At 36.1% G+C, this 14,613-nt stretch overlaps 2 protein-coding genes across 2 annotated transcripts; both read right to left on the bottom strand.

The window, feature by feature from the left end:
* Positions 1 to 1,236: 1,236 nt before the first annotated feature.
* Positions 1,237 to 1,914, bottom strand: LOC134317327 (RING finger protein 223-like). The gene has a single exon (XM_062998141.1). It carries the CDS (start codon positions 1,912 to 1,914, stop codon positions 1,237 to 1,239), a length of 678 nt encoding a protein of 225 aa, XP_062854211.1.
* A 5,551-nt stretch (positions 1,915 to 7,465) lies between these two features.
* Positions 7,466 to 8,143, bottom strand: LOC134317326 (RING finger protein 223). The gene has a single exon (XM_062998139.1). It carries the CDS (start codon positions 8,141 to 8,143, stop codon positions 7,466 to 7,468), a length of 678 nt encoding a protein of 225 aa, XP_062854209.1.
* Positions 8,144 to 14,613: the final 6,470 nt, after the last annotated feature.

Genomic DNA, 14,613 nt, shown 5'->3' with positions numbered 1-14,613 from the left:
TAGTTATTATTATTATTAAAATGCAAATGCTTACAGGCTACTTTAATACTGTACCACTTAGGGAGTATCACAGCCCCCATGTCATTTTAAACCCTTGACCCATTAATATATCCATCTGATTGGTAGGTGAGTCCACCCACCTCTCCTCCCGCATGATTTTCACTTAGAAAAAAGTGTGAGGTGCCAAGAGAATTAAGAGAGAAGGATTTATTTACAGAAGATGAGTGCACGGAAGACAAGTGATATTGGGATGCAATTTCATGCAGTAAATCAATCACAATCAGAATGTCAGTACAAGTGACTCAGATTAATCTGAGTCCATAAAATGAACCGAATTTACCACCACTAGTAAACATAACCACATGGGCTTGGGAGTACTTCATAAACCTGTTGTCACTTAACACAGTCCTATGCAGCATCAAGAAATTAAACTTGAAACTCCATTACACAAAGAGGAAGACTTTTATCAAGTCTATTTACAAACACAGGCAAGTTCTTGACGCCTGGAGTGACGTCTATTTTCTTGGAAATCCAAGGTTATTTCTGCAAAATAGTGCCAGTTCTTGATGTTGATTATAGTTTGAAATCAATAAGATTATTTTACATTATTGTAAAAATGGTATAGATTATTTTTTTGCACTCATTGGTCCCCTTTGTGGCTGAGTTGTTGCTTTTCCAACAATGAAAATAGTTGTAGCAGGGCAGACGTTTTATAAAATGATATGGCATCCTAGGGGCATTTTGAAAATCACTGAGTTCATCTGTACAAACCATTTTACAGGTTTTGTTTATCCATGAAGGCTGGATAACCGAATTCATGATTAATGCACATTAACAATGACTGTAACTCAAATAGCATCTAAAAACACTAGTTTTTTAGAAATAATGTTTTATCATCTACATTATTTTAATAAGATAAATGATTTTACTCTAAATAGTACAATAGTAAATTGAACATTGTAATGTATTGGTATTATGGTGTATGTAAAATGTCACTATTGAATCACCCGTTTTCTGGTTATGGAGATTTGACTCAGTTCACTTTAACAGCAGTGTAAATAGTCTTTTGTCTCATCAAAGAGTTTTTTTGGTAAGAGGGTTTCATCCATTGCACTTCAGTTGGGTACAAAGTGACCTGTGATGGAAGATGGAAGATTTAATGAGTTTTTTGTTACTATGGCACTTTCTGTCAATGTCACAGGCCAAACTTATTGCAGGTTATGTAACCTCCACTCCTCACCTAACAGTGCTGGTTGACGCTGTAGGATAGGTAATGGTGCCTGTGTGCTTACTTAAGCAGCCTGATGTCAAACCCCGAATGAAAATGCACTGCATGGGCCAGATGATTACGATAAGCAATAGGAGCAGCACTACAATAAAAATCACCAGTCGCTTCCAACTGCTGTAATGACCCAGACAACACAGTGTTGCATTTCTATAACCTTCCATATGCTCTGTGCTGTTGTTATTCTCCTGCTTATTCCCTCCAATTTCAATACAGATGCAGGTAGGCGTCATTGGGTTTGAGTAGCAGAGCTTTTTCCCCGCTAGCCATACATTTGTCTCTTGCTGTTGATAGCTGGGCAGTTGGCTCAAGAGCTCCAGGCTGGTCGTCAGAGCCGGCGGACCATTTTCAGGGACAGAAGTAGGTTGTCGGCAAAGAGGGCAGGTGATCTGGGTGCTTGTTTGTTCTGATGAAACAGCAATGAAGCGCGACAAACACTCCAGACAGAAAGTGTGATTACACTGCAGAACCTTAGGTGTCTTAAAAGCATTATCATATGTGGTGAAGCAAATAGAACATTCTGGAGATGCTTCCCAGACTAGGTCGTTCTCATCTTTGGGGAGAACTGTCTCAGGGTTTTGCAAAGCTTCTTTGAAAGTTATCACTGTTGATAGCTCTGGTTCCTGCATTCTGATGTCTTCAACTCTTCAAGAAACCTAAAATATACAGAAAAAAAGCTATTAGAACATAACATAAAGAACATAAAAACTAGTGCTATAAATGCAGCTTTTGGAAACGATACCATTAAGTTGCTAACCAATGGCATCAGGTCTCACAACCTGGCCAAGAGATGGCAGGATTTTAATAATGTGACAGTAAGCACACTCAATGTGTTCCATCCAGATTAATCATTCTTAAAACTGTATTTATATCAATTATTTATGTTATTTACATGTTATATAGCTTAGATATTGCTAAATTATTTCAGCATTGGCATTGTAATGAGTGTCCATCCCAAGAAAAAACAGCCTAGCCACTAAGAGGTGCACTTGTCAGTGCCTCTCAATGCCAGTCCCAAGCTCGGATAGAAATAAATGAGTTGTGTCAGAAAGGGTATCTGGCATAAAAGCATAAATATGTTAGCAGCCGAAGAAAAAAAACTTTTAAATTAATGTCATTCATATACTTTTAAATATTTAATCCTACTTAAAATGTGGTTTAATCCAATGAAATGAAGTTGCATAAAATATTATTATAAAATATTAGTTAAACATAATAGTAATATAAAAAGAGTATCTAATAAACAAATCTATTATTTCCTTAAAGCAGCAGCAGTAGTAAAACAGAATACATCTTACTATAAACTTTAACAAGCAGTTTTGGCTGCATTGTTGACCAACACCACTTTGTACAATATTTGTTATTTCATTTATTTATTATACTAATATTGAATGCATATTTACAGAACAAGGACTTACCAGATGATGACACGTTATATAAATCTCTTCCAGTAAAATCCTGTAAATAAATACAGGATAGATCTTGAATAGATCTTACAATTAAATTCCCTAAAATATCTGGTTTCAGTCAACCACCTTGTTTCTCAGCTACTGTGTACTAAACTGTGATGCATTTACTCTCTCCGCTGAGGGAAATACAGTGCCCTCCCTGTTTCTTACTCCTTATGATGCAGCTAAATCACTCCCACTGTGGACGTTAAGCCTTTCAGGTGGGAAAACAGAGAGCAGGAAGAAGGAAGAAACTTTGGAAAATGACAAATTCAATACAAACACACCCACACACACACACACACACACACACACACACATATACACACACACACCCACACATTCACACACCTCTAATACAGGTATTAATATCTTGTGTAAGAGTGACACAGCACTTTCCCGCATTGTTCCACTGATGAATATTTAAAGGAAACGTATGACTAAGCTAAATTAAAGTCCTAAATTGTGAAATAAATGTAAGATGAAATGAATTAAAATCTAATAAAATGTTAAGGCTCAGTTTAAGTTAATAACATAATTGTCAAATTGCTTAAATGTTTTGTTGTTTATTAGCATGTGTGATTATATGTCTGTTATATACCCATGTGTGTATTTCGCACATGTATATGTCCACTCAGTTCTAAAACATCTCAATGATAATTAAAACAAGGATTTAAATAGTTTTATAAACACGAAAATTATGTTTTTGAGTTTTAATACTTGTTTTAAAAAAACATAAAAAAATGTTAACTTCATTACTGCACCAAGTGAAGATTATTGAGTGAAAGTGGCAATTATTGTTGCCGCCACAGTTATTAGCTTAATGTAGTTTTACACACCCTTAATTCAATTTTAAATTTTGATTTAAGTAATTTTTATACAAAAAATTATTGCCACGTCTGCATTTAACACGTATCTCCAAAGGCTCAGTCTTACAAAGGCTTACAAAGACAAACTTCAGTAGAAAATCGTCAATCAGTTCAAAAACATTATATAGCAAATAATTTAGGTCTTTAATTATCTATACATAATATTCTGAAAGGATTTAGGGAATCATGCCTTAAGACAGCATTGCATGAGAATCTGCCATGCTACTTAATAAATATAGCTCCACTGGCTTAATAGTACTTTGGAATACTGTTGTCATTCAAAGCAGTCTACTGCTGTATCATGAAATGCAGACTGAAACATCAGCTCTATGCAGTAATGGGTTCTCTGGGCCTAAGCTCACCTTATATGTTCTGAAAGACAGTGGAAACACGTGCTGGTCAGATAGGCCTCAGTTTCAGATTGTTTTCAGGAAATATAGACATCAAGCCAAAGATGAAAATGACCATGATTAAACAAGGACAAATGGTATGGCGGTGCATTAGTGCTCATAGCATGGGTGCCCATAGCATGGCCCATAGCATGTCTACTTAAACTAGAGTAAGGTAATGTTTACTATGGAAGCACTTTTGTAAGTCGCTCTGGATAAGAGCTTCTGCTAAATGCCGAAAATGTAAATGGGTGACTTGCATATGTATAATGGTACCATATGATGACGTATATATTGGCATTCCAGAGAAACATATTTATGACTGGCCTACTGATGTAAGAAGAGTACTAGAACACAGGTTTAGGGACACTAGTGAAAGGATTTTAATAACCATTGTGAACAGAATACACCAAAAGTAATGCACAATACTAAAACCCATACACAATACACTATAATTAAACACTGTGAATAGAAATACTAAATATAACTGTGATAAGTGCTAGGATAGTGACAGGTGCTGAAGCTAGTGGCATGCCTAATGCTAAAGCTAATGCTAAACAAGGCTACACTACATCACTAAGCTAATGGCTAAACTAATACAAAACTACTGAATTAACAAGAAACAAACAATGCTACAATATAATAGTGAATACTATCTACTGCAGTGAAGAGAAGGATAGATGACTATGGACTCTGGAGCAGCTGTCTTGTATCAAGCAAGAATGGGCAAAAATTCCACTTGCAAAACTGCAACAATAAGTGTCCTCATTTCCTAAAAATGTTTTATAACAAGCGTAACAATAGGAAATGAGATACAGTAACACAGTGGAAAACATGCCTTTGTCCTAGTTCTAAGTTAAATGTGCTCACATGTCTACCCATGTTGGCTGGCAGGGGGTGTGGAGGCACAGATTAACCAAAATGCAGTTCTCTTTAAATGGTACTTCTAAAGCATGCTAAATTTCAAATGTAGAATAAAAACATTATGTTAAAAAAGATTTTTAATGTTTCACTGACCCTTAATTGCACTTTGTAAATATAAAGAACATTTGAATTCAATGCCTGCAACAACTTGGAGTGAAAACATTACACAATAAACAGGTGATTGGGTATAAAAAGGAGGATCCCCCAAAGGCCCAGATGGGTTTAGATTCACCACTTTTTGCAAAACCTTGGGAGAAAATTGACAATATCAGTTCAAAAAGAACTGTCAGATGAAAAACGTATCTCCACTTTTAGCGGTTTTCACTTTTTTACATGTGTTGATTGTGGATATAAATCTCTGTCTGTCCATAGCAGCTAATATCAAAATGACCAATGAAAAGATGAAAAATCACGCAATCTCTTTAACTAGTATCGTGTCCACTAGTACCACTGGCTGCTAGATTAAATGTGCTGATTTTGACCAGGTATAGTCTAGTATAGTAATATTAGACTCTGCTCATGCTAAAACACGCATTCGTACCGACGGTATTTAAAAGAACACACAACGGGCTGTGCCGGAAGTTTGACGTGCTCGTTGGAATTCACCAAAAGAAATCCATGTATGTCTCTACAATACACGTAAGTCCATTTTACATATGAAACCGACGGACTGACGACCTGATAAAGATGTATTTTTATTCCTGTGCTGAATTTTATCTAAATTGTGCTATCTGTGGTTTGTTAGCACCGTTACTGTCAGGGGAAAAAGTTTTTTCCTTTTCCTGAAAAGTTGGACTTTTGGAGATACGCGTTTTTCATCGGACAGCAACGACAATTAAACATGTGTGACCTTTGAGCCCTTAGGTGGCATTGTATGAGAAACTGTCATACTACTCTGGTAAATATTAGAGCTGGGCAGTTCCTGAATCACCCGGGTTAATGATTCGAATCTTTGTACTGAATCAGGAATCACGAGAAATCTCAATTAACTCGGATCCTATGAGTCCTCTGACTGGCTGCTGCTAAGCACACAAGACGAGTGACTCACCGAAACACCGTGGACTCAGATGATTTGGCTGAACCAACTTCACTCCAGTCCGTGAATCTAAGTAATAAGGTAATATTCCAATAAACAAGCGGTTAAACACACCGGTGTTCGTTATGTGGCTGATTTTATGCACATGCTATTATTGTTCTTCTTCTTATTATTATTATTATTATTATCAGTAGTAGTGGTATAGATTAGTAATACAGCATATTTTCTTGTAAGCAAAACAACAACAAAATATAGTTATTATTATTATTAAAATGCAAATGCTTACAGGCTACTTTAATACTGTACCACTTAGGGAGTATCACAGCCCCCATGTCATTTTAAACCCTTGACCCATTAATATATCCATCTGATTGGTAGGTGAGTCCACCTACCTCTCCTCCCGCATGATTTTCACTTAGAAAAAAGTGTCAACTTGTCACTGACAAGAGAAGTGTGAGGTGCCAAGAGAATTAAGAGAGAAGGATTTATTTACAGAAGATGAGTGCACGGAAGACAAGTGATATTGGGATGCAATTTCATGCAGTAAATCAATCACAATCAGAATGTCAGTACAAGTGACTCAGATTAATCTGAGTCCATAAAATGAACCGAATTTACCACCACTAGTAAATATAACCACATGGGCTTGGGAGTACTTCATAAACCTGTTGTCACTTAACACAGTCCTATGCAGCATCAAGAAATTAAACTTGAAACTCCATTACACAAAGAGGAAGACTTTTATCAAGTCTATTTACAAACACAGGCAAGTTCTTGACGCCTGGAGTGACGTCTATTTTCTTGGAAATCCAAGGTTATTTCTGCAAAATAGTGCCAGTTCTTGATGTTGATTATAGTTTGAAATCAATAAGATTATTTTACATTATTGTAAAAATGGTATAGATTATTTTTTTGCACTCATTGGTCCCCTTTGTGGCTGAGTTGTTGCTTTTCCAACAATGAAAATAGTTGTAGCAGGGCAGACGTTTTATAAAATGATATGGCATCCTAGGGGCATTTTGAAAATCACTGAGTTCATCTGTACAAACCATTTTACAGGTTTTGTTTATCCATGAAGGCTGGATAACCGAATTCATGATTAATGCACATTAACAATGACTGTAACTCAAATAGCATCTAAAAACACTAGTTTTTTAGAAATAATGTTTTATCATCTACATTATTTTAATAAGATAAATGATTTTACTCTAAATAGTACAATAGTAAATTGAACATTGTAATGTATTGGTATTATGGTGTATGTAAAATGTCACTATTGAATCACCCGTTTTCTGGTTATGGAGATTTGACTCAGTTCACTTTAACAGCAGTGTAAATAGTCTTTTGTCTCATCAAAGAGTTTTTTTGGTAAGAGGGTTTCATCCATTGCACTTCAGTTGGGTACAAAGTGACCTGTGATGGAAGATGGAAGATTTAATGAGTTTTTTGTTACTATGGCACTTTCTGTCAATGTCACAGGCCAAACTTATTGCAGGTTATGTAACCTCCACTCCTCACCTAACAGTGCTGGTTGACGCTGTAGGATAGGTAATGGTGCCTGTGTGCTTACTTAAGCAGCCTGATGTCAAACCCCGAATGAAAATGCACTGCATGGGCCAGATGATTACGATAAGCAATAGGAGCAGCACTACAATAAAAATCACCAGTCGCTTCCAACTGCTGTAATGACCCAGACAACACAGTGTTGCATTTCTATAACCTTCTATATGCTCTGTGCTGTTGTTATTCTCCTGCTTATTCCCTCCAATTTCAATACAGATGCAGGTAGGTGTCATTGGGTTTGAGTAGCAGAGCTTTTTCCCCTCTAGCCATACATTTGTCTCTTGCTGTTGATAGCTGGGCAGTTGGCTCAAGAGCTCCAGGCTGGTCGTCAGAGCCGGCGGACCATTTTCAGGGACAGAAGTAGGTTGTCGGCAAAGAGGGCAGGTGATCTGGGTGCTTGTTTGTTCTGATGAAACAGCAATGAAGCGCGACAAACACTCCAGACAGAAAGTGTGATTACACTGCAGAACCTTAGGTGTCTTAAAAGCATTATCATATGTGGTGAAGCAAATAGAACATTCTGGAGATGCTTCCCAGACTAGGTCGTTCTCATCTTTGGGGAGAACTGTCTCAGGGTTTTGCAAAGCTTCTTTGAAAGTTATCACTGTTGATAGCTCTGGTTCCTGCATTCTGATGTCTTCAACTCTTCAAGAAACCTAAAATATACAGAAAAAAAGCTATTAGAACATAACATAAAGAACATAAAAACTAGTGCTATAAATGCAGCTTTTGGAAACGATACCATTAAGTTGCTAACCAATGGCATCAGGTCTCACAACCTGGCCAAGAGATGGCAGGATTTTAATAATGTGACAGTAAGCACACACTCAATGTGTTCCATCCAGATTAATCATTCTTAAAACTGTATTTATATCAATTATTTATGTTATTTACATGTTATATAGCTTAGATATTGCTAAATTATTTCAGCATTGGCATTGTAATGAGTGTCCATCCCAAGAAAAAACAGCCTAGCCACTAAGAGGCTTGTCAGTGCCTCTCAATGCCAGTCCCAAGCCCGGATAGAAATAAATGAGTTGTGTCAGAAAGGGTATCTGGCATAAATATGTTAGCAGCCGAAGAAAAAAAACTTTTAAATTCATGTCATTCATATACTTTTAAATATTTAATCCTACTTAAAATGTGGTTTAATCCAATGAAATGAAGTTGCATAAAATATTATTATAAAATATTAGTTAAACATAATAGTAATATAAAAAGAGTATCTAATAAACAAATCTATTATTTCCTTAAAGCAGCAGCAGTAGTAAAACAGAATACATCTTACTATAAACTTTAACAAGCAGTTTTGGCTGCATTGTTGACCAACACCACTTTGTACAATATTTGTTATTTCATTTATTTATTATACTAATATTGAATGCATATTTACAGAACAAGGACTTACCAGATGATGACACGTTATATAAATCTCTTCCAGTAAAATCCTGTGAATAAATACAGGATAGATCTTGAATAGATCTTACAATTAAATTCCCTAAAATATCTGGTTTCAGTCAACCACCTTGTTTCTCAGCTACTGTGTACTAAACTGTGATGCATTTACTCTCTCCGCTGAGGGAAATACAGTGCCCTCCCTGTTTCTTACTCCTTATGATGCAGCTAAATCACTCCCACTGTGGACGTTAAGCCTTTCAGGTGGGAAAACAGAGAGCAGGAAGAAGGAAGAAACTTTGTAAAATGACAAATTCAATACAAACACACCCACACCCACACACACACACACACACACACATATACACACACACACCCACACATTCACACACCTCTAATACAGGTATTAATATCTTGTGTAAGAGTGACACAGCACTTTCCCGCATTGTTCCACTGATGAATATTTAAAGGAAACGTATGACTAAGCTAAATTAAAGTCCTTAATTGTGAAATAAATGTAAGATGAAATGAATTAAAATCTAATAAAATGTTAAGGCTCAGTTTAATTTAATAACATAATTGTCAAATTGCTTAAATGTTTTGTTGTTTATTAGCATGTGTGATTATATGTCTGTTATATACCCATGTGTGTATTTCACACATGTATATGTCCACTCAGTTCTAAAACATCTCAATGATAATTAAAACAAGGATTTAAATAGTTTTATAAACACGAAAATTATGTTTTTGAGTTTTAATACTTGTTTTAAAAAAACATAAAAAAATGTTAACTTCATTACTGCACCAAGTGAAGATTATTGAGTGAAAGTGGCAATTATTGTTGCCGCCACAGTTATTAGCTTAATGTAGTTTTACACACCCTTAATTCAATTTTAAATTTTGATTTAAGTAATTTTTATACAAAAAATTATTGCCACGTCTGCATTTAACACGTATCTCCAAAGGCTCAGTCTTACAAAGGCTTACAAAGACAAACTTCAGTAGAAAATCGTCAATCAGTTCAAAAACATTATATAGCAAATAATTTAGGTCTTTAATTATCTATACATAATATTCTGAAAGGATTTAGGGAATCATGCCTTAAGACAGCATTGCATTAGAATCTGCCATGCTACTTAATAAATATAGCTCCACTGGCTTAATAGTACTTTGGAATACTGTTGTCATTCAAAGCAGTCTACTGCTGTATCATGAAATGCAGACTGAAACATCAGCTCTATGCAGTAATGGGTTCTCTGGGCCTAAGCTCACCTTATATGTTCTGAAAGACAGTGGAAACACATGCTGGTCAGATAGGCCTCAGTTTCAGATTGTTTTCAGGAAATATAGACATCAAGCGAAAGATGAAAATGACCATGATTAAACAAGGACAAATGGTATGGCGGTGCATTAGTGCTCATAGCATGGCCCATAGCATGTCTACTTAAACTAGAGTAAGGTAATGTTTACTATGGAAGCACTTTTGTAAGTCGCTCTGGATAAGAGCTTCTGCAAAATGACGAAAATGTAAATGGGTGACTTGCATATGTATAATGGTACCATATGATGACGTATATATTGGCATTCCAGAGAAACATATTTATGACTGGCCTATTGATGTAAGAAGAGTACTAGAACACAGGTTTAGGGACACTAGTGAAAGGTTTTTAATAACCATTGTGAACAGAATACACCAAAAGTAATGCACAATACTAAAACCCATACACAATACACTATAATTAAACACTGTGAATAGAAATACTAAATATAACTGTGATAAGTGCTAGGATAGTGACAGGTGCTGAAGCTAGTGGCATGCCTAATGCTAAAGCTAATGCTAAACAAGGCTACACTACATCACTAAGCTAATGGCTAAACTAATACAAAACTACTGAATTAACAAGAAACAAACAATACTACAATATAATAGTGAATACTATCTACTGCAGTGAAGAGAAGGATAGATGACTATGGACTCTGGAGCAGCTGTCTTGTATCAAGCAAGAATGGGCAAAAATTCCACTTGCAAAACTGCAACAATAAGTGTCCTCATTTCCTAAAAATTTTTATAACAAGCGTAACAATAGGAAATGAGATACAGTAACACAGTGGAAAACATGCCTTTGTCCCAGTTCTAAGTTAAATGTGCTCACATGTCTACCCATGTTGGCTGGCAGGGGGTGTGGAGGCGCAGATTAACCAAAATGCAGTTCTCTTTAAATGGTACTTCTAAAGCATGCTAAATTTCAAATGTAGAATAAAAACATTATGTTTTTACTGAACAACTATTTTCATTGTACATGCACATGCACATGCACACCCAAGTATTGTAATGAATGAAGATAACACATACGACACTCCACTTGAAAAAAAGGGTGTGTCAATTTCTCACTACACTACAATACTGATAACACTATAAAGCATATCAGTTAAGGAAATAAGACCAAAGCCTTTCATTTACAAGAATAACAACAACCTTACCTGAAATAGCCCAGCTTTTCTCTGCAAGACTAGAGGTCAGCTTCAAGGAAGGATTTGTGGGATGTGTTTAAAGTGTCTCCTACTCCTAGACCCACAGAGACACCAGGGAAAACCCAGAAACAAAACAACCACATGGAGTGGAACAACACAGTAATGGAAAGTTTCCCTGTTTAAAGATGCAAAGTGTGGTCATAAGAAAATCAAAACATGGTATGAATACTACTATTAAGTCAATTTAATGCACATTACTGAGTAAAATATAATAAACATTTACTGCAATAGAAAAAATGCAGTTAGAAAAATAAAAACAGACATTTTTAACATTTGTGATATATTTACATCACTGTTACATCTGTTGCTGTTGTGTGTCAGAGTTTACCAGGTTACAAAAGGTAAAATTAACAGTGGCACAGTGACCCACAAATGAAACTGCACATATCTAAAAATGGTTAAAATTGTATTTTAATGCAGCAGTCTGCACATCAACCATGATGTGATGACAAAATGGAAACATTTATAAAAAAAAATTCTCTCTCTCTCTCTCTCTCTCTCTCTCTCTCTCTCTCTCTCTCTCTCTCTCTCTCTCTCTCTCTCTCTCTCTCTCTCTCTCTCTCTCTCTCTCTCTCTCTCTCTCCTGTATATATATATATATATAAATATATATATATATATATTATTTGTAAGTATTCATAAATAAGTAAAGGGTATCTGGAACTTAATAAAACTTTAATTCTCTTTCTTGACCAACATCAGTGCCCATCCATAAAAATGCTCTTTTGACTTAATCGACACTAATTCTTACAGACATAATTCTTGTGAGAAGCAATATTTATTTATTTATTTATTAGGATTTTAACATCATGTTTTACACACTTCAATTACATTCATGACAGAAACAGTAGTTTCTCGTTAGTTTCATTAGTTTAATATCAAACACAGTCATGGACAATTTTGTATCTCCAATTAACCTCATTTGCACGACTTTGGACTGTGGGAGGAAACTGAAGCGCCGGGAGGAAACCCACACAGACAAGGGGAGAACATGCAAACTCCACACAGAAAGGGCCCAGACCTGGGGATCAAACCCAGGACCTTCTTGCTGTGAAGCAACAGTGCTACCCACCGAGCCACTGTGCCACCCTTTATAGATAATAAGATCACATATATTACAATTTGGATGTCCAACAAGCTAATGATCAGGTATCCACTCTTTTGGACAAGTTTAGAAATGAAATGGCCATGAACTTTGATCAATTAGACAGCAATGCATTAAAAAACAACGCGACAAATCATCATAGACTTAAAAAAAAAGCAATTTAAGACTGGACTATGCTCAGTGGAAAACATACAACAATTTGTCAGGGTTTGAGCACACCTAAAATGTACTGATGCACCGTGGAAATACGTGTTTTGTCTGAAAAATGGACTTAGACTGTCAGAAATTGAGGGAAATAATCCAGGGCGGGTTTTTCTAGCCAAATACCAAATAAAGCAATAAAAATACAATTCACTGCTTTCTGTTTTTATAAGCACACAAGGTTATCCAACTTTATTTTGTTAATAGTTTCTTATATTTTGTCCAGCTTCTGTAAATGCTGTATTTCTTTCTGTTGTGTTGTAACTGTTTTTTTTAGGGCTGTGGTATCTGAGCAGTTAAGGTACAGGACTAGTTATCTGAATTTGTTAGTTTAATCCACACAGCTGCCAGGCTGCCATCACTGGTCCCCCAAAGAAGGCCCTTAACTCTCAGTTGCTTGGATTGTAAGCTGTATAAGAGCATCTGCTAAATTCCATATGTCAATTTTTACATTTTAAAGTAAAAGTGAAATTGAAGTTTTATGACAATCAGATGAAAGACACCTCAGTTATGACAACTGGATAGTGCCAAATTAGTACACGTTGACCATATCACAGTATAGCGTTAATCTGAATCAAGAACAATGTATAGTTAAATTCAGAATTTCATTCTTACATATAATAATGCCCTATATTACATGAAATGATAAAAAATACCAGACTTAGGAAATGAAGCACATTATGCAATACAGAATGATTAACTTTAGGCAGTGAAGCAGTCGGTTACAACAATCTTCAGGCTGTTTAAGGTAAAGGAGGAACTCCGTCCTGGAAAACTAATGTTTAAACAAAGGCGTGAACACATTATTTTTATGGCACCTTTTAGGGAAGTACTGGTGTTTTGAGCTGAGTACTAGGTTAAAGTCCACCAAGCATTTTCCTGTTGTTGTCTGTTTGTTTTGAGGAAGCTAAGGCGGTCAGGTACGGCATGGTTAAAAATAGTAACTCTTTCCTCATTGGCCAGGATGTTATGTGTGTGAAGAGATGGACAAAAGGAAGGGAAATAGTTAACAGTAACAAGTCTTATTATACTGGTTTCTTTTTTGGAACTGTGCTGTTCACTAGCTAATTTTAACTAAGATTACTAGTCATTTATTTTCGCTACCACTACATCTGGATCTAGAGTTGTGTTAGTTCTGACAAAACCTGCATACACGGGGCTAAAGGCAAGTGTTTATGTATGGGTGTTAATACAAAGAGGAAAATTACTCACTCACTCTACTGCATGAGTGAGTGAGTAATTTTCCTCTTTGTATTAACACCCATACATAAACACTTGCCTTTAGCCCCGTGTATGCAGGTTTTGTGAGGCTGAGAGCTGAAACTCAAGGCTGAGAGCAATGTAGAGTTCATTCTTTTCTATGTTTTCGAGAGATAAGAGGAAAACAAGTACTCACAAATCTCAAAACCAGGTCCTCTGTTACCCTTGGATTACTGTAAAATAAATGTGGCAACTACACATCTTTGTGAAAAGCTGAAGGTCTTTGCTTTTTCTTTTAAAGCCTTTGCAGATGGGGCGGCATGGTTGCTCAGTGGGTAGCACTGTCACCTTACAGCAAGACGGTCCTGGGTTCGATATCCAGGTGGGGAGGTCTGGGTCTTTTTTGGGTGGAGTTTGCATGTTCTCCCCATGTCTGTGTGGGTTTTTTCAGAGCTCAGTTTCCTCCCACAGTTCAAAGACATGCAAGTGAAGCACACTGGAGATACAAAATGGTCCATGACTGTTTGACATTAAACTTGTGAACTGACGAATCTTGTGTAACGAGTAACTACAGTTTCGGTCATGAATGTAACCAAAGTGTTTAAAACATGACATTAAAATCCTAATAAATAAATTTGATTGCTGACAATTCATTTGCCATAGTAC

The sequence above is a fragment of the Trichomycterus rosablanca genome, chromosome 6 (assembly GCF_030014385.1).
Source record: "Trichomycterus rosablanca isolate fTriRos1 chromosome 6, fTriRos1.hap1, whole genome shotgun sequence".
Taxonomy (NCBI): Eukaryota; Metazoa; Chordata; class Actinopteri; order Siluriformes; family Trichomycteridae; genus Trichomycterus; species Trichomycterus rosablanca.
The sequence above is the reverse complement of the archived record's forward strand: the minus strand, read 5'-3'. Positions and strand labels throughout refer to the sequence as shown.